This window comes from Melospiza georgiana, chromosome 13 (assembly GCF_028018845.1).
Source record: "Melospiza georgiana isolate bMelGeo1 chromosome 13, bMelGeo1.pri, whole genome shotgun sequence".
Taxonomy (NCBI): domain Eukaryota; kingdom Metazoa; phylum Chordata; class Aves; order Passeriformes; family Passerellidae; genus Melospiza; species Melospiza georgiana.
The window spans coordinates 2,076,710-2,096,455 of NC_080442.1; the positions used below are offsets into that span (position 1 = coordinate 2,076,710).

Here is a 19,746-nt window from a genome sequence, read left to right on the forward strand (position 1 = left end):
GAACATTGCAGAGCAGGAGTTACTCTGCTTCCTGGTGTTGATTCTGCAGAGAAATCACTTCATTTTTCCATGCTCCTCATTTGTGGTGTAACAGTGATGTAATGGGCACTGAAACACTCCAGAGATTTCCAGATGGGGAGGAAGGTGATGTGTCTGTGTTCCTGAGGAGCTGGCAGTGCTGTGGCTTCTGTGGGCATCAGCGGGGCCAGGTGCAAAGTACACACAGGCTTCTCAGCTGAGCCCTTGTGTTTGGAGGTTTGTTTGGTGTCTAACCCACAGAAAGATTTCCAAATGCCTGGGGCTTTCATGTGTTGAGACTTTACCCGTTATTAATTACTGTGCACAATTAAACCTCTAAATTAGCCTTTTGTGTGGATGAACTGTTGTTGTTCCTGGGGGAGTTTCTTGAGGTTTCTTTGGTATGTTGTTCTTTTACTTGCTTTTGCTTTCCCACAGCTCTTCGTTTTTAGATTATTTTCCTTATGTTCAATTTTCTTTGTTAAAATAACTTTTTGGGGGACTTTTGGATTTTGGCCTGTTGAATAACCAAAGAGCCTGGAGCTATATTCCTTATAAGGCTGGTTCCTGGCTTTATGCTTGGTCTTATATGTCAGGAGCAAAGTTTTGAACCATGAAAAATGTAAATATCAATAGATGGAGTGGAATTGAAGGAAATAGACTTGGAGAAACTTAACATTTTCTCCTTCCATCCCTTGAGCAAAAATGAAGCAGCTTTGGAGCAACATTTCATTCAGAGCTTACCAAAGCTCTGTGTTTTTGGAGCTTAGCCTCTTGAAATAATGACAATTGAAATTTCTCTTCCATTACATGTTCCCTGTTTAACCAGAGTTCCCAGGGCTCATCCAAAATGCTGAACAGGCAGCACCAAGGAGTGGCTGTTGTCATGCAGGAGACAGAAATAGAAGTGTAGTGTTTCTTGGGAAGATCTCTTGTCAGGGAAAGCACTGCAGCAGCTTCTCGGAGAAATGGGAGAGCATACAGGAGCAAGACAACAACACGTTGTTTGGCCAGTGGGGATTTAAATAATGTATTTAAATAGTGAATGGTATTTATTTATAAATAAAGGTGTGGAATATGAATTACATGTAAATGTTACCTGCATTTCCACTGTTCCTGTTACTCAGGGTGTTCATGGAGTCCCCCGCAATCCTGAGGAGCTCTCAAACTTTCGGCAGAAATCTGAGAAGGCTTCAAGGAACCAGGTTCACACCTCACCAAAGGAGCTCTTGGTAGCCAATGGGACTTCCCCCTCTCCTCTGACGAGGAAAGACATGAGGGTGGAAGGACATAACCCTGAATCCAAGTCCAGGCTGAGAAGAACTGGTTGGACTTGCAAGGAATGTTCACAGTGGATCCCTGATCGGGAAACCTATGTGTCCCACATGAAGAGAAATCATGGAAGGGTAAGACTGGAATGAAATACTTGAGCTAGGGAGATGGGGAAGAGCACCAGTTTCCTACATTCCAGGCCCATTTGCAGGGCTGTCATTACAAGAATTGCAAATCTCAATTTTTGTGTGTTTCATCCAGCTCAAGCCTTGACCTACTTTTGTCAAGCTAATCCTTGTTGCTGGCAGAACATGGGCCAAGATGCTGTGTGCAGCCAGATTTCTCAGTACTTTGGCATCAGGATTTCTTGTTTGATATCCTGAGTCACCCAGCCATGAATGGGAATCTGGATCATTGTGTTTGAGTCCTTCTAGCTTGATTTGAGGAGGGCTGGGTTGTCCCACTTGATGATGCCCTCACTTCAAGAGAAGAAGATGAGGGCAGGCTGAGTGCTGGATTTTCCCATTTGAATGTCACAGAAGTAGGAAATGGGACAAATATTTCAGTTTAATACATAGATGTATTCATTAAACAAGTCTAAGAAGATTTTAACCGGAATGTACATGCAGGTTATATAAAGGGCTGTAGAAAAATTTGGAGGAGGCTGGTTAAAGGACAGACTTTCTTAGGGGAATGTGGATATCATACATCCAAATGTATGATAACAGAATAGGGATAACAGAAAGGCCCATGTGATGCTGTTTAGCATCTTGCCCTTTTCTTGTGCTGAATTACAGGAGTGAGAAGGGTAAGTGGACTTGTACTTAACTGGGGTCCTGCTGCCTTCTGAGGCTCAAGGGATCTTCCACTGAGGGAATTCTGCATGGGGTCCAGTAGTGAATATATGTAATTCCTAATAAAAACATCAATAAAATCAATGCTTTAGGTAGTCCTGCTTTTATAAGATCAGTGCTGGTATTACCCAACTGTAGGGCTGAATCTAAGCGAGATCTCAAAGCCTTAGTGATCTCCATCAGCAGAATTACATATTATTACGGGATTTTTTTGCATGTGAGAGGTAATGTCCAGGTGAAGAGGAGGGGAATTAGAATCCAACCAGTGCCTTCCCTGTCCCTGCTGCTGAGAGGTGTTTCTCTTTGCCTGCAGTCCATGAAGAGATACCCCTGTCGGCAGTGCGAGCGCTCCTTCAACGCCTCCAACAGCCTGCGCAGACACATCCGCAACAACCACGACACAGCAAAGAAGGTCTACACCTGCTGGTACGTACCCTGTGCCCCTTGGCAGCAGCACCCTCACCCTCTGAGTCTGGGACTTGTAATAACTCATGTCTGCTGCTCCTGTCTGCTCCTGACTGTGAGTTACTGAAGGAAAGTGAGGAGGAGAATGTGTTAAACACAAGAGACTCAGTGGGTAAAAAACCTCCCTTGCTTTTAACTGCACAGTGAATGTCTTGTAGAAACTTAAGGGAAGGTGTGGTTTGATATCTGCAGTGTGTCCTGGTTCAGGGCAAATTTTGGAGAGAATCCCCAAAGGGGGCTCCTCTAGGAAAGCAGATTGAATTGGTCCCTCCCCGCAACTGGTCCAGGAGAAAAATACGTCCTTGGAGAAAAGTGATAAAACCTGTTTATTAAACAATAAAACCTCTTGCTGCTCCAAAAGAGATGACAAACTGAGAAACCCCCTCCCTGGGTTGCAGCTGAGCTTACTCAGTCTCTGATCAGTCCCTCAGTGCTGGAAATGTCACAGGCCAGGCCCGGCCTGGTGGGCCACAGGTGCAGCTGCCGGTGCTCCCCTGGGTGTTCAGTCCAGAGCAGGTTAAACAGGTCCAAAGAAAAGGGAAAAAACCACAGTCCAGGGAATTTCTTTGCCTCAGCTAGCTAAACTAACTAAAAGCAAAGGAGAGCTCTGTCCCGGTCTGTCCATCCGCAGACAGCACAGTCCAGGAGCAGGAATGTGGAGGAGTGAGTGCAGTGTCTGAAAACAAACTGCTGCTTCTTCTCTCCCCCCTTCACTCTTGGATCAAGTCTTAAAGGTGCAAAACTTATTATTCCACATAAACAGAACAGAATTGGGGATAAAAGCATCATATAGTCAACCCAGGACAAGGTGGTAAATGAGATTAATTTTTTGCATGGTTGTGGCTCAGCCAATAAAATATTGGGTCAGTCTTTCACTGCTTTGTGGTTGGTGTGGTCATGCAGCACTCTTGTGCCTTCTCCTTGGGTGCAGAAGGTATGTAAAATCCTAATAATGAACCAGATTTGGCACTGCTGTGGAAGGGCAGAACTGACTGCACAGAATTAATCTTGCTGGAATTGCTTGGGAAGTCACACCTCAAAGCTGGAAAATTGATCTGGAGACTTCAGACAAATTATGGAAATCAGTGGTGAATGAAGATCATTGCTGGTCCATGTGTTTTCACTGTGGATACAATCTCAGTTCAGGACAAAGCCCAGTGCTTACGAATCTACCTTTATATCTGCTGCAGATAGAGTTGTCTGCTGAGTGACCATGCAAAATTCCTTCCTGTCTCATTCTGAGACATCCTTTTGAAATAGGATGAAAGCATTTGGGTTGGAAAATAAGTTTGCAGTGATGGATGGTTGGAGGATTTTTCTAATTTATCTAAAATTTTGGTTTAATACAAGCATTTTTGATGTGTGTTGTTGTCACTTCACTGCACTGAAGTTGCTAAAACCTCATACCAATATCTGAAGAGCACAAGTACATTCCCTCATGTACTGTGTTTCTTTGAACTACCTAGTGAGCCACAGCAGCTTTTAGTAAATTGATACAGCACAGGCATTACCACTGGGAATACATTCCTGAGACATTTTTCCATCCAGGACTTCTAAACTTTCCTTTTCTTGTAACTGCTCTGACTTGGAACCTCTGGAGGAGATGAAATGTTGGCTCCTATTGTGTTTCATTCAGCTTTAAGTTTGTGGGTGATGGTCTTGGGTGTTCCACTCACCTGATCTGTGTAAATCTGTTTTCTCTGGGTCAGTTGTTTTTAAAGTGGAATGTTTCTGGGAAGATGTTCCTGGGAAGAAGGATTTGTGTGGAAATTCCTGACAGCCTAGGATATGCCAGCCTGCAGTGCATTACCTTGTTACTTTTCACAACAACACACAGCTGTGGATCCACTGGTTCACCCAAGGGGCAGTGATCATGCCAGCAGAGAAAACACAGCTAGCAATCTAAGGGAATTGTGGTTGCATTTAATTCTGCAGCTTGTGCTTGCTCCTTCCAAAAATCTGTGGATGAAGTCTTAATTGGACAGTGGTTGTGCTCTCTTCATCATTGTAGGGCAGACTCACTGAAATCACAGCATTCTGCAGAGAAAACCTCTTCCTTGAAATACTCTCCCAGCATCTCTAAGAGCTGCTCTTTGTTTGGTTTGAGGTCTCTTGTCCTGTCTTCCATTTGATCCCTCTTAGCTTATAGAGCACTGCTCTAAAACTCTTACTCTCCAGTCTCTGCATTCCTCCTTGACTCTTTTCAGCACATCACATGTCCACTGCTCCTCCTTTCTTCTGGTTCTGGTGTCTCTTTTCCTTCCTCCTGTTTGGCATTTTGTGTCACTCTCACCTGTTACTGTCTTCAGGGGTTTTGATGCCTTAACTTCATGTCACCCTCTTCTCCTGGGTTTCCATGTGAAACATGAATAAAATCTGTCATGGATCTGATTATTGACAATTTTTGTGACTCTTGCTTGTAGGTGACCTTCCTCTGGTTTCTAACATTCCCAGCTGTGATTTCCCCTTTTTCCCCCTGCCCTGCTTAGGTCTCTGGCTTGGGATAAATTTGTAGGGAGCAACCAGTCATGAAGGACTTGCTTGAACACCCTCCTGCCATGCTTGTCACTGGAGTCATTCAGGTTAGGCAAGCATCTTTCCCTGCTCACATGAGAAGAATTCTAAATTAGGGCAAATTGCAAAATACTGTGATGTATTGTGTATTTTCTTTCATAATTCACTTGGTTATTGTTATCTTACTCTTCTTTTCCAAGTCTTGAGTACAAAGTGTCTGAAACACTTGATTTTCAACATGTTTATTTTTGATAAATACCACTTAATAACCTCTCAGCTTTCCTCCACAAAGAAGAAAAATTCCATCATCATTAAATATTGATTTAGCCTCTGAGCGATTCCTGTTAAAACCCAGAAGTATTCAAAGATTCAAAATGCATGTCTGCATTTTCACATCATTTAATTTCCCTCTAGTTATACTGGAAGATCAGTAGGAATCTTCTTCTGTTCTTTTAGAAGGTATCTTTGTTATCCAGAGACACTTCAGCTTCTCTCTGTTGTGCTCTGTCCCAGATGCAATTAGGGCACTTCAGGGGGCTCTGGTGTCACTTGTCCTTGCTCAGGTCTGTGTGTGATGGACTTTCACCCTGTTGTGCTGGCAAGAACAGCACAAATACTCAATTTTGGCTTCCCCAATTGCTAACAGAGCCCTCTGTGCACTTCAGGGGGGTGGTTTATGTCTGCAAGGCCTGGCACCTATTGCAGGAGATCTCAGTGATCCAGGAGCCAAGGTGCAGACAGCACATCCCCCTCACCAGCTCCTTTTTGAGAGGTCAGCCAGCTCTGGAGCAGCTCTGCCAGGTTTGAACATGGGTTACATATAAGTGACGTGTTCATGAGTGTTTCTGCCTAGATTGTTGGGATAAAAGTTGGAATTTCAGCAGCTTGGTAAGAATTTTAGCTGTGTTGTGGCACAGTCTGGTGGTTGTAGTGCTGGTTCTCCCTGGGTGCAGGGCTGGGTTGTGTCACACACCTCCCAGGTCTCACACGAGTCACCAGCTCTCTCTGTGTGGTTCTCTCATCTCAGAGTCCATTTTTGTTGTTCTCCCATGTATTTTCCATCCTGATCATTTATCCTCTTTGGCATCTGTCACAGGTGCCTGATCCCCTCTAGTCCCTACATTTATTTAGCACTGAAAGAAGACATGTCCTACTCTCATTCATGAGCACTGTGGCAAACTCCAAACTGTTCTAGATTTCTCTCAGTGTAATATTTTATTATTAAAACATTGCTTTGCTGTGTATTTTGGTAATCTGATGGTACATTACTTACCAGAGTCTGTCTCCAATTATACCTCTTGATTTGGCACAATACAAAGAGCATATCCTCTAATAAATTGTATTCTTCTTTTTTTTTTTTTTTTATTTCCAAGGTACTGCACAGATGAAAATCAGACATTTCCTCAGCCATTCATGCTGGAGAACCACATCAGCCTCATGCACGGCATCAAAAACCCAGACTTATCCCAGATGGCCAAAGTGAAAGCTCCAGAGAGAGACAGAGCAGAAGTAACTGATCCCTATTTTCATGGAAAATTAAATGTGCAATTAAATGTGCTTGGCTAGTAGCTGTTCATTCGGGGTGTTACGTCGAGCTGTGGCCTCGTGCCAGTCAAAGCCTCCCACCCTTGGGGCAGATCTCCTTCCCTCACTCAGTTCCATCCAGCTTGGTTCCCTCTGGCAGGGGCAGGGGCAGCAGTGTCAGTGCAGCTGAGCTGCACCAGCTCCATGACAGCTCCATGCATTTCATCTTGCATTTCTCCAGATCTACTCTGGCATTTATTCAGTCTATTTTGTTATTTAAGTATGTTTTTACCCTTGTTTTCCCCTGGTACCCCATTCACGAGCATGGCACATTTTTCTTCTTTCTCCCTTATTTTTTCTGCTACTTATAAAAGATTTATTTTCTGTTTTAAAGTACTTGCTAGATCCGTTACCTATGAGAACTGCATTTTTCTTAAGTAGAAGTGTGTAATTTCATATAGCAGCTGTAACTGTTCTACTGATTTTTGTTTTGGATTGGAGTGGAGGGTTGGCTGCTTTGGGCTTCTTTGCTCCATTTATTTTAAAAATACACATTTTGCATATCACTGCAGGGGCATATTTAAGCAAGTCATCCTCAAAGGAGAAGAAGCTGCAAGATTTTAAGATAGAGAGGATGAGTTACTGAGAGATGCTATTGCATGACTTGTGAGGGTTCTTCAGGGTGAGAGAGATAGACGAGACTCTTACTTCATGATCAGAAGGCTGGATTTGTTAATATATGATATATAATACATTATGAGTATACTAATAGGAATAGAGAGAGAAGTTGCAGAAGCTTCTAAGCTAAGAATAGCATAGGAATCTAAAAACAAGAGAGCTCTCTGTGAATCTGTCTCCCAGAGAGCTTGGTCCTGTGATTGGCCCTTAATTGTAAACATGGAACATGAGCCAATCACAGATGCACCTGTTGCATTCCACATCAGCAGATAATTATTGTTTACATTCTCTTTCTGGGGCCTCAGCTTCCCAGAAGAGGAAAATTCCTAAAAGAAAGGATCTTTATGAAAAAATGTCTGTGACAAGATGCCACAAGGACAAAATCTGAGTGGAGGGGAGAATGTTCAGAGTGTAATCTGAGAAGCGTTGTCTGGGCTATTGACCACCCCTGTGTCCCTCAGCTGTCCCTCTTCTGTGGGCTCCTCCTTCCCACACCAAACCAGATTTTTACCTAGAGAGGTCATGGCTACCCCTGGAAGTGTCCAAGGCCAGGCTGGACAGGGCTTGGAGCACCCTGGGATAGTGGAACATGTCCCTGCCCATGAGGGGGTGGAACTGGATGAGCTTTAAAGTCCCTTCCAACCCAAACCATTTCATGATTCCTTGATTCTAAACTATTTCTCCATCATGTTTGTGCCCTGCCAGCCTCTCCCAGCATTCCCATCTCACATCACAGCACAGCAGCTGAAATTCTGTGCCCTGGTGAGGTGTTTGGGTGTGGGGAGGGAAGGGATCCCTAGGCATGACTTCACCCTCAGGCATCTCCAGACTTGCGTGTGGATTTTAGCACTTACTTTTCTGTGGGTTCAAATGATGAAGTAACTTTTTTAATCTTATTTTTTAAAGGCCAGATCTCCAAAGAGGATGGCACGGGATGAGCTGGGTGAGGCAGAGAGCGCTGCGGGTTCGGACGCGCCGCCCGCCAAAAAACTGCGAGCGCCTTGGAAATGCGCCAAGTGCGGCTTTGCCACGGACGTCCGGACTGAGTTCCAGGAACACATCCCCCGGCACAAGAGCGACAGCTCCACCTTCCAGTGCTTGTTCTGCGGCCTCTGCTACACCTCCCACATCTCCCTCAACAGACACCTCTTCATCGTTCATAAAGTCAAAGATGAGGAGGAGGAGGAGGAGGAGGAGGAGGAGGAGGAGGAGGAGGAGGAGGAGGAGGATGAAAGGCAGAAGTTACAAATAGAGATGGGTAAGAATGGACACGAGGACTACAATGGCGAGTTGAACACTACGGCGGAAGAGGAGAACAAATACAAAGAGTGCAAAAGGGACTCAGCTCTTTGTGAGCACAGTCAGACGTGTGGAGCAGAAGGCCCCAACAGCACCTCACAGAACAATCATTCAAAGTCTCTTAAGACTTAAAAGCAAAAAAAAAAAAAAAAAAAAGCCCTTTTGGTTGATTGGGGGTTTTTTGTTGAGGGGTTTCTACTCAAAATACAGGGTGGGGATGGGGCAAATCTTTGAAATATTCTGTTGATTTCTTGAGATGGACGTTGCAACTCCTATTTGTAAGGGAAATTTAAAACAGAAAAAAACAAAACCAACCCTGCCATTGCATCCTAAGCACTAACTCTCTGCCAGCCCAGAGAGGTGAAAAGGGAAAGCAGGGCCAGAGCCCTCAGTGGGGTCTGGCCAGCTCCTGAGGATCCAGGAGCACTTTGCAGCTGCAGTTTCCTGCAGATGAGCTCTCCTCCTTTGAGTGTGCACCGCCTCAGCCTCTGCCCAGAGCCCCAGCCTCGCCTTCCCAATCTCCCTTTCTTTCTCCTTCTATTTATGGCTTCTTTTTTCTCTCCCCATCCTGCCTTTGTGTTACTCATTTTAACTCATAACGCTGGCTCAGCCGAACGCGCTTGTCGGGACCGTGCTGGCCGATCTGGGATCCGCGTTACACGGGATGGCCTCGAGCTGGAAGTTGTGCTGGTTATTCTTTAGTTATGCCCAAATAACAACATTCTTTTCCAAAACACAGTTTAATGAAAAATGTCTTGGACCTGAATCATCCTTGAAAGAGGATTTTGTGGCCCCAGTCCTCCTTGGTGAGTAGGGTGTTGAGGAGGGCCGTGCTGGCCGTGTGTCTGTGGAAGCCATCCTGGGGTGGGCATTGCCAGGCCCCGTGGCTCATCCCAGTGTGGAGCTCAGCCTGGCACCATCACCAGAAGGGGGTAAATCCCCCATCAGTGGGGTCAGCTGGAGTGAAACTATTCCAGAGCTCCCCATGTGTCAGTGCCAGGGCTCCCTGACAGCTCATTTTGAGGGGAGAGGAGCAGAGCTCAGCTCACAGAGGTGTTGGAACAGCAGGAGCCACCATCCTGCAGCCATCAGTATCTCCATAGCTCCTGTGCTGCTGTGGCTCGGCACTCCCATCCTTTAGGAGATGTTTCTTTCCATGTAGTCACATTGACTCTCTCTTTCCTCCCTCATTCCTTGTCACACCCATGCTTTGTGTAATACAATTACCTTCTATACCATTATTTTTTTTTCATTCTGTTGAGCCAGAACTCCGCTTGTTATTGTTTACTCTGACAATGTTTAAATAATTTAAGAACTATTTATCTCCTTGCTTGGGCTCCTCACCATGTGGTCTCGTGATGCTTGGATACGGAGCTGTCTGGGTGCTGAATGGTGTGTTGGTTGGACGAGTAAAGGCTGGATATGGGGTGTCTGTAGGATGTGGGGTGTCTGTAGGATGGGGGGTGGTGGGGAGGGCTGTCGTAGGGGGGTGTAGGTTGGATGAAATGTTGGCCGAATGGGGTGTGGAGTGTAAGGGGTGTCTGGCGTTGGTTGAATGGGGGTTTGGTTCACTGTGTGTTTGGTTCGCTGTGGGTTTGGTTCAGTGTGGGTTTGGTTCGCTGTGGGTTTGGTTCCATTTGAGTTTGGTTCAATGTGGGTTTGGTTCCATTTGAGTTTGGTTCAATGTGGGTTTGGTTCGCTGTGTGGTTCAGTGTGTGTTTGGTTTGGTTCTGTGTGGGTTTGGTTCAGTGTGGGATTGGATAGATGAGAGTTTGGTTCAATGTGTGTTTGGTTTGCCGTGTGTTTGGTTCAGTGTGTGTTTGGTTCCATTTGAGTTTGGTTCAATGTGTGTTTGGTTCCGTGTGGGTTTCGTTCGGTGTGTGTTTGTCTCGCTGTGTGTTTGGTTCGCTGTGTGTTCCCTGGATGGCAGGATGGAACCGGGCACGGGTTGGACAGCTTTTGATGGAGCGGGGCATTGCTGGCTGCGGTGTTTGGCTGGATGGGCGCTGTGTTGGCTGCGGGTGTTGCGCTGGCTGCGGGTGCCGGGTGCGGGGGCTCTGTGGGCTGAGGCCCGCTCCGTTCCCGCCCCGCTCCGTTCCCGCCCCGGTGCCCGGTTCCCGCGCGGCGGAAGCGGCGGTGACGTGTCGGGCAGGCGGAAGCGGAAGCGGGGCCGTGCGGGCGCGGCGGCGGCGGTGGCGGCGGCGATGCTGTCGCTGGACTTTCTGGACGATGTGCGGCGCATGAACAAGCGGCAGGTGCCGGAGGGGCCGGGGGGCAGCGCCGGGAGGGCGGGAGGGCAGGCGGGGCCGGTGCGCCTCGCCGTGCGCGGGCGGCGGGGCCTCACCCACCCCTTGCTCCCCAGCTCTACTACCAGGTGCTCAACTTCGGCATGATCGTGTCCTCCGCCCTCATGATCTGGAAGGGGCTCATGGTGGTGACGGGCAGCGAGAGCCCCATCGTGGTGGTGCTGAGGTCAGTGCCGGCATGCGGGGGATCGAACCCAGCGGGTTTAACCGGGGCCCCCGCAGTGACGGCTCAGGCGGAGCCGCAGCCGCAGCGGGCCAGGAGCTCCTCAGGAATCCAGGCTCAGCAATAGCGAGGGAGGAGGGAGCGGGTAGAAAGAGCTTCTCACCTGGCTCTGCCAGCCGGCTGGTGAGAGAGCGGGAGAGGGACTTTATACCCGGGCAGGTAGTGACGGGACAGCCCTGCCAGAGGGCAGGGTTAGACGGGTCAGTGTGAGGAAATCCTGCCCTGTGAGGGCAACAGGCCCGGGCGTAGGCTGCAAAGAGAAGCTGTGGCTGCCCCATCCCTGGAAGTGTTCCAGGCCAGGTTGGATGGGGCTTGGAGCACCCTGGGATGGTGGGAGGTGTCCCTGCCCATGGCAGGGGTGGAACGGGATGGTCTTTAAAGTCCCTTCCAGCCTATCTGCGATGGTTCAATGAGTTTCCATTACAGAGGTGGTCCTGAGCTTAACATTTGTCACTGTGTCAAGTTTTGGGTGTCACACATTGTCCTTACTGCATTTTCCTGCAGTGGGTGCCTCCACTGTTATCCCACCTTCCCGCTGCCTGGGACAGATTCCCTAGGCTGCCATTGGGTGCTGGCATGGATATTGCACCTGCCCCGTGCATGGATATTGCCCCTGCCCTGTGCATAGATATTGCACCTGCTCTGTGCATGGATATTGCCCCTGCCCTGTGCATGGATATTGCCCATGTCCTGTGCATGGATATTGCCCCTGCCCTGTGCATGGATATTGCATGTGCTCTGTGCATGGATATTGCATGTGCTCTGTGCATGGATATTGCCCCTGCTCTGTGCATGGATATTGCCACTGCTCTGTGCATGGATATTGCCCATGTCCTGTGCATGGATATTGCATGTGCTCTGTGCATGGATATTGCATGTGCCCTGTGCATGGATATTGCATGTGCTCTGTGCATGGATATTGCCCCTGCTCCATGCATGGATATTGCATGTGCTCTGTGCATGGATATTGCCCCTGCCCTGTGCATGGATATTGCACCTGCCCTGTGCATGGATATTGCCCCTGCCCCGTGCATGGATATTGCCCCTGCCCCGTGCATGGATATTGCCCCTGCCCCGTGCATGGATATTGCATGTGCTCTGTGCATGGATATTGCATGTGCTCTGTGCATGGATATTGCCCCTGCCCTGTGCATGGATATTGCACCTGCCCCGTGCATGGATATTGCCCCTGCCCTGTGCATGGATATTGCCCCTGCTCCATGCATGAATATTGCATGTGCTCTGTGCATGGATATTGCCCCTGCTCCATGCATGGATATTGCCCCTGCCCCGTGCATGGATATTGCACCTGCTCTGTGCATGGATATTGCCCCTGCCCCGTGTATGGATATTGCCCCTGCCCCGTGCATGGATATTGCATGTGCTCTGTGCATGGATATTGCCCCTGCCCTGTGCATGGATATTGCCTCTGCCCTGTGCATGGATATTGCCCCTGCCCCGTGCATGGATATTGCCCCTGCCCCGTGCATGGATATTGCACCTGTTCTGTGGCCACACTGCCCTTTCCTTTCTGTTTCTGTGTTCAGTGTTCCTGATGTAGAAATGCTGTAATGCCATGACCAAGTGCTGCTCACCAACACCCCCTCCTGATGAGGTGCAGGGCAGCTGTTTCCCCCTGCTCCTCGCAGTGAGTAAGACGGGGTGGTGAGGTCACAGCCCCTCTGCAGTGACTGATCTGCTGTTCTGAGCTGCATCTGCTGTGCTCTGTGAAGATAAAACACAAATGCACGCGGTACTTAAAGTTCATTGTTCTGTTCTGCATTATTTATGTGGAATTAGGAGGGATAAGGAGTTGGTAACAATTGCCATTTACAAGACAGAAGAAAAATAACTTGAGTCGTGGTGCCTGAAATGAGATAATTAAGCAGAGCAATGAATCATTGTAACAAATTTTTGGCAAGTCCCTTTGTCTGTTTCAGATGGGAATGCTTTCAGTGCTTTGTTTCTGATGATAATCTGTCTATCTCTAAAAAATAAATTAAATTTAAAAAAGCTTCCCATCATTACAGAGCTGCCAGCATTGCCCTGCCAATGGTGAGCTCAGGAATCAAAAGGCCGTGTTCATCCTCAGCTTTTTGCTTATAAAAAAAGCTTTTCCCTTTGGATGTGCTTGTAATACAGTGCTCTTTTCCCAACAAAGTCCAAACAGTATGATGACTGAAAACCTGATTGCAATAGAGATTACACAGTTGCCCAATCCCCAGGGTGGTTTTCTCTTCATCAAGGTTTCAGCCTGGTCTTGAACACTTCCAGCAATGGGGTATCCACAGCTTCTCTTTCTCAGGAGGTTCTTGTGAGATTTTTCTTAAAGGGCCATGAAAACCTGGTACTGAGTGTTGAAATGTTGTTCAGTTGTTCCTCTCCTGTTTTTCAGTGGGAGTATGGAGCCTGCTTTCCACAGAGGGGATCTGCTGTTCCTCACCAACCGAATTGAAGATCCCATCAGAGTGGGAGAAATTGTTGTCTTCAGGATAGAAGGAAGGGAAATTCCCATTGTCCATCGTGTCCTGAAGATCCATGAGAAGTATGTGAAGGGTCTGGGGGTTCTGCTGCTGCTGTGTCCCTGTCTGGTGTTCTTCATGGGTAAACAAGGGATGGGGAATGTCAGTCATGGAAATGCAGGTATAGGAAGTGTAGGGCACTCCTATTCCACTGTAGGAAGTGACACAGGAGTTTCACACAGACAAAATCTGTCCTGCTTTGTTTACTTGTAAAGATCATAAGCTGTGCCAGTGCCCTGGACACTCCAAACTGTAGAATGATGGAATTGTTAGGGTGGGAAGGGACCTTAAAGCTCATCTCATTCCACCCTGTGCCATGGGCAGGGACACCTTCCACTATCCCAGGGTGCTCCAAGCCCTGTCCAACCTGGCTTTGGGCACTTCAGGGACCCAGGGGCAGCCACAGCTGCTCTGGGCACCCTGTGCCAGGCCCTGCCCACCCTCTCAGGGAGGAATTTAATTATTTTATCCCATCTAACCCTGGCAGTAGGAAACCATTACCCCTGTTACTTCAGGGCTCTTGTTTGCAGTCCCTGTCCATCTCTCTTGGAGCCCCTTTAGGCACTGGAAGTGACACCATGCCTGTCTCCTGTGCCATCCTCTCTGTCCCCAGCTGCTGTGCTGTCTGCTGGAGCAGGGCTGTGTTTGTGTGTGAGTCTTGTTTGTGGGGCACAGCTGTGGCAGAAGGTGTTTTGTGTGTTATTTTAGAGCTTGTCCTGGTCTTTGCTGTCCTGCACACTCAGAGCCTTTCATCTCTCTAGAGGGTTGTGTTGCTGTGCTCAGTCTTTGTGTGCTGCTCACTCTCAGCACTGGGGAGGTTTTATGTGTGAAGGAATGGAACAGGCATTGCTTTCATGGCTCATCAGGGCTTAGTTTTCCAGACAAGGCTTCCACAGCAGTCAGGAGCTTTCCTGCTTTGCTGGGTGGAGCAGTGACCTCTCCAGGCCAGTCTGTGGGGATATATGTGAGCTGTTTGAGTGAAAACTGAATCCAGAACTGAGTCCCTGATTCTTCAGTGCATCTCTGGCAGGCTGGTTGGGGTCCCAGCATCTGTTCCTGCTGAGTGAATGTTTGCTGGTGGGAGCTGGAGCTGAGCCAGGTGGCATCTGAGGATTCCTCTGGCTGAGATGTCCATGGGATGGAGAAGGTTCCTTTCCCAAAGCTGCTGGAATATCCAGACCAGTTGTCTGCTCCAGCTGAAGGGTGACCAGCCTTGTGCATGTGAATACCCAGCTGGAATCCTGGCTCTGAGGCAGTGAAACAATGCCTCTCCCAGCAGGCAAAGCTGTTCAGATTTCTTCTTCACCCATTCTTTGCTGTTCAGGTTTATTCTGTACCCAGACCTTTGAACAGTGCCAGTTTGCAAAGTGCTGTTCTTTGATACCACTGATTTAAAAATAACTTCAGTTTATGGGCTGAATTTGACACCTGATGTTGCACAAGCATTTTTTGTCATGTTGTGGGAACTCTTTCAAGTGAAATGCAGTTTTTCTCCTCCCCTGTTTTCTCTCCAGATGTTGCCCAGCCTTCTTTTTTTTTTTTTTGTGGCTCTATCTCTAGATATCAGGATATCCAGCACTATTTTTTTTTAAATGTAACAGGGCCAGAAGGGTGAAATCATTTTGCAGTGTTTTAGGTTTTATTTAAATGAAACAACCAAACACAAGCCTAACCTTTTTATTAGGAGAGATTAAACTGAAAAATCCATATTGCAACCTGAACCTGGGAGATGAAGGCAGGATTTGGGTGTCAGTTGCTTCTTTCACTACTTAAAGAATAATTTTCCAGTGCCAGTTTGGAAGTGAAAAGTCTCTGCAGAAGCTGACAGGAGTGTCAAAATGCAGGAAGACAGAAACAGTGTTCTCTGTGATTTTCGGGCAACTCAGGCCCCAGTTCACATCAATATTGTGTCAGTGAGAAAATGTCTTATTTGCTGTCCTTTTCTTCTTGTTTCAGCCCTAAATTGAATTCATTCTTTATTACTAACACAGAGTCTGCATTCCAAATTTACTTAGTGGTTTTGGAGCAGGGTCACTCACCTCAGACAGCAGAGGATTGCACCCTGGGCTTCTCATGCTGCATGGTGGCAGAGCCCTGACTCTGCTCAATAAGGTGCTGCACTCCCACACCATCACTCTTCAGAGCTAAACTTCATTGTCTGCACCTCTGGGGATCTTCATCTTTTCCCAGACAGTGTTTGTTGTTCCCACACAACGAGCCAGATGTGCTTTGGAGAAAGAGATGTGGGGTTTTTTTCCCTTTTTCCTTCCCAAGCTTCTCCTGTCAAGGAGCCTGTTGGTGTTCAGGCATGATGAAAACAGCCTGAGCTCCACAGAGCTGCTTTCCTGTTTGCATTCCATCTGTCATTTCTGGGAGAGCTGAGATTCAAGCACTGAGGATGCTCCTGCTCAGCACCTGAACAGGGAAAGAATCTTTTTCCTGGTCAAAGCAAAGATTCATCTACTCCTCAGTCCTGATTCTGGCAAGCTAATTCATCTCAGGATTAATTAAAGACTAGAAAGAGCATGTAGTGATAATTTCCCTGCTTTCTGCAGGTTACAGTTTCAAGCACAAAGTCCTAGTTCTTTATGAACAACCTAATTTCCTCTTTTGTATGGAATATTGGGTCAGTTTTTCAGCCAATACAATTTTTTGCCAACCAAAATACCTTTGCAGAGAGACATGGTTTAGTTCTTCCCTGCCTGGCTTTAACCCATTACTTCTGAGCTCCTTTTGGTACCCTCTGGCTCTTGCATTGGAAGAGAAAATCTATTTGATTGTTGCTGTCATTTGTGGTGGACTGTGTCATATCTGTCCCATCAGTTCTGTCTTTTCCAGGCTGGAGGGTCCTGGTCTGTAGTTTCTTGTATGGAAGGGGTTCCAGACCTTGTTAATAATTTCTCAACCTTTGCCAGTTCTTCTCTCCATTGCAGAAAAGGATCTGGGGGGCTCAGCAGTGCCCAGAGCATTCCAGGTGTGGGCACATTGTGAGTTCATGCAGTGCCATCGTGGTATTATCTGGGTTTTTCTGTTCCCCTTTCCTAATCAATTCTAATTTTCAGCTTGCTTCTGCCCACTGCTGAGTAGAGCTGTGTGCTTCAATCCCAGTTTCTCCTTTTGTGTTGTAGTAGGGATACCAGAATTCAATATTTGTGTGAAGCAAGAGAAACATCAACACAAGATGGGTTAAAAGGCAAGAGGCAATAGCTGCACCTGCACTAGAAACTGTTCTGAAATTCTGCTGGGGCCAGAATTCATTCTTCCCATGGCAGCATTTTCCAGACCATCTGCTTTCTGCTACATTTGATAGTTTCCCTCTTTTATCCTCCTTGAATTGTGGACATGGATGCTTCTGGTGCCCTTATGTTGTTGTTTTAACAACTTTCTCCCCTGCCTTACCTGGCTGTCTTGTCTTTACCAGGCAAAATGGAGACATCAAATTTCTGACAAAGGGAGACAACAATGCTGTGGATGACAGAGGGCTCTACAAGCAAGGGCAGCACTGGCTGGAGAAGAAGGATGTAGTAGGACGAGCAAGAGGGTGAGTGGAGTTGAAAACAATGGGGCTTTTCACAGTGCTGTCCCCAAAAGCCATCTGGTAAATCCTCCCTTGCTGGGTTTTGTAACCTGCCTGAGAGTGTGGAGAGTTCAGTTCTCAGTTTGGCTTAAGCAAAGGCATTGAGGTGTGGGCTGTGTCCTGAGGTGTTGGTGCTGATGGACACAGATGTAAGGGTGGGTGGGCTCAGACTTGGTCAGAATTGTCAGATTTCTCCTGGGAGGCTCAGTGTTGGCAGGCAGGTGAAATCTGAGCCAGGCACAGACTGAAACACCCTCTGGGCTGCTTGTCACCCACTGCCACAGGCAGGAAGAAGTCACCAGCCCCTTGATTACAGCCCTCAGATGCTTGAGTGACTCTCCCTCTGCACCCTGGAACAGTGTTTGTTTTTAAAAAAAACCTTTATTCTTGTAGATTTGTGCCCTACATTGGAATAGTGACTATCTTAATGAACGATTATCCAAAATTTAAGGTAAGAACTCTTCTATTCCCTGCCTGCTTTTCCCACCCCAGCTATAATTCCTTCATGTGAACACAGGCAGAGCCTTGTGCCCTGCAGGTTTGCTGCTGTAGCTGTCAGTGTGCACTGCTGTGTCTCCTCTGCTCTCTCTTCCAGTATGCAGTGCTCTTTTTACTGGGTTTATTTGTGCTGGTCCATCGAGAGTAATCCCTTGCACTGAACTACTGAAGATGAAGGTGCCATGGAATTTTCTAGATGAACCTTTAAAGTAGCTGATGGTCCAGTGTACCAGGAGAAAGAAGAAAGCATGCATTTCAAAGCTTCGTGCCAGTTTGGGTTTGTTTTGGTTTTTACTGCTCAAGGGCAAATGTTTGTCACAGTATTTCCAATGGTTTGTCACATTTTAGCCTTTTTAGTGAATTTTTATATTAAAAATTTGAGCCAAAGTGTTTAGTGCTTGTACTTTGAAGCTGAGCTTCCTCTCCAAGTGCCTCTGGGACCGTGTGCTCAGTGTGTGCCTGGCAGGGCCAGGTGCCCCCTCCCTTGTGCTCACTGGACTGTCCTCTGGTGACTTGTGGCCAGGACAGCTCTTTTCCAATTCAGAACTGGAATAAAGATTTTGCCTCTTGCCATGTTTTTTGTTATTGCCCTGATGAGAGCAGCCTCCTTGCCCAGGTTCTGGGGAATACCTGGGCTTTGCTGAAAGCCACCATCTGACTTGTTCTCCCTCCACAGAGCAGTAGCAGCTGCTCCTCTCACCCCTTTTTGGGGAATAATCTGTCCTGACCTGTAGATATTCAATATTTCTGTGTTTCTGTAAATCACACTGAAATAATCTGCCCAAACACTGCAAAGTGTTTGGGGTAGAAGATGCCAGAGGATTACTTAGTGCATTGTGCCACTAGGTAACAGAAGGATTGAGATGGGAAATACCCACAGCTCTTTGACAGGGATGACTTAGCAGGATGCAATAATAAAAATTGCTTAATTTTTGTTGCAAATTGAAAATGCAATTTTTTGTTGCAAATTGAAAATGCAATTTTTTTTGTTGCAAACTGAAATTGCAATTTTATTGAAATTTATTGAAAATTGCAATTTCCAAAAATTGTTTTGAAAAAGGGCTTCAGGTGGCCTGTGAGCTGGCCACGTCTCACAGCTCACCTGAAAGCTACAGACTGCCCTGGGCCTGAAATAAAAAACCCATGGGGTCTGAAATAAAAACCCTACAGGGGTCTGAAATAAAAACCCCCCTGGGGTCTGAAATAAAAACCCACTGGGATCTGAAATAAAAACCCCACTGGGGTCTGAAATAAAAACCCATGGGGTCTGAAATAAAAACCCCCCTGGGGTCTGAAATAAAAACCCATGGGGTCTGAAATAAAAAACCCACTTGTCACCACTGCTTTTTCTAAGCTTCTCCTTCAGCCTTGTGATCCTGCTGGTGGAGGTGTTGTCAGGAGGAGCCCAGGGAGGAGGTGCAAGGCAGTGATGCTGCAGCTGATCAGCTCTTCTCCATGACTGCTCCAGGATTCCAGAGCAACAGGAATCACTGCAGATGGTCCCTGCAGCCTCACACACAGCTTGTGTGAAGCAAAAGCAGTCAGGAAAAGCAAGGACAAACCCTAATGGGGTGTTTATGGCTGTTTGCAGTTTCTTGCACGTCTCTCTTTGGGTTTGTCAGGCCTCTCCCATCTCTGGAGGTGAATTACACACAAAGGGCTGAGCTGAGCTTGTCTGAAAGCTGCCAACCAACACCTCCCCATGAACACTCACTGGGAGTGCTGCTGCTGCTCTCCAAGTTCTCTCCCTTTCAGACTTTCTCCAAAATTCTGAGTGTGTGAAAGCAGTTTATTCCTGTCGCTGAGCTGATTTAACAACAAAAAAAAAGGCTGAAACACAAAGGTTTAACTCTCCAAGTGCTGAGCCTACAGTTCCAGAGGGTGGCAGCTGCTGTCAGGAGTCCCTGGGCTGGGGGACACAAGGTGAGCTCTTGCAGGAGGGTGTGCCCTGCTCTCACCTGGTGCTGTGGGAAGGAATTGAGCAAATGTGGTGGTG

The 19,746-nt window shown here is 47.2% G+C and overlaps 2 protein-coding genes across 4 annotated transcripts in view; both read left to right on the forward strand.

Annotated features, from left to right (window-relative positions):
- Window positions 1–9,946, forward strand: part of ZNF592 (zinc finger protein 592) — a 40,194-nt gene extending 30,248 nt beyond the window's left edge. For 2 of the 3 annotated variants that reach the window (XM_058033638.1, XM_058033639.1), the window contains exons 6-9: window positions 1,146–1,424; window positions 2,458–2,570; window positions 6,497–6,665; window positions 8,232–9,946. In XM_058033638.1, the coding sequence (XP_057889621.1) occupies window positions 1,146–1,424; window positions 2,458–2,570; window positions 6,497–6,665; window positions 8,232–8,756 (1,086 nt within the window). In that variant the 3' untranslated portion in view covers window positions 8,757–9,946. The remainder of the gene's footprint in view (window positions 1–1,145; window positions 1,425–2,457; window positions 2,571–6,496; window positions 6,666–8,231) is intronic. The other variant, XM_058033640.1, reaches the window with a different exon arrangement.
- Window positions 9,947–10,784: 838 nt separating this feature from the next.
- SEC11A (SEC11 homolog A, signal peptidase complex subunit) lies at window positions 10,785–18,320 on the forward strand. Its single transcript, XM_058033368.1, has 6 exons — window positions 10,785–10,879; window positions 10,987–11,096; window positions 13,549–13,698; window positions 17,097–17,216; window positions 17,646–17,703; window positions 17,848–18,320. Exons 1-6 carry the CDS (start codon window positions 10,829–10,831, stop codon window positions 17,896–17,898), a joined length of 540 nt encoding a protein of 179 aa, XP_057889351.1. The 5' UTR covers window positions 10,785–10,828; the 3' UTR covers window positions 17,899–18,320.
- The last annotated feature ends 1,426 nt before the right edge of the window (window positions 18,321–19,746 follow it).

Excerpts from the sequence above, each read along its gene's own strand:
- SEC11A (XM_058033368.1), top strand. The coding sequence starts at position 10,829 with ATGCTGTCGCTGGACTTTCTGGACGATGTGCGGCGCATGAACAAGCGG. Across the intron at positions 11,097-13,548 it reads CCCATCGTGGTGGTGCTGAG|TGGGAGTATGGAGCCTGCTT; the intron begins GTCAGTGCCGGC and ends CCTGTTTTTCAG. Across the intron at positions 17,704-17,847 it reads ACGATTATCCAAAATTTAAG|TATGCAGTGCTCTTTTTACT; the intron begins GTAAGAACTCTT and ends TCTCTCTTCCAG.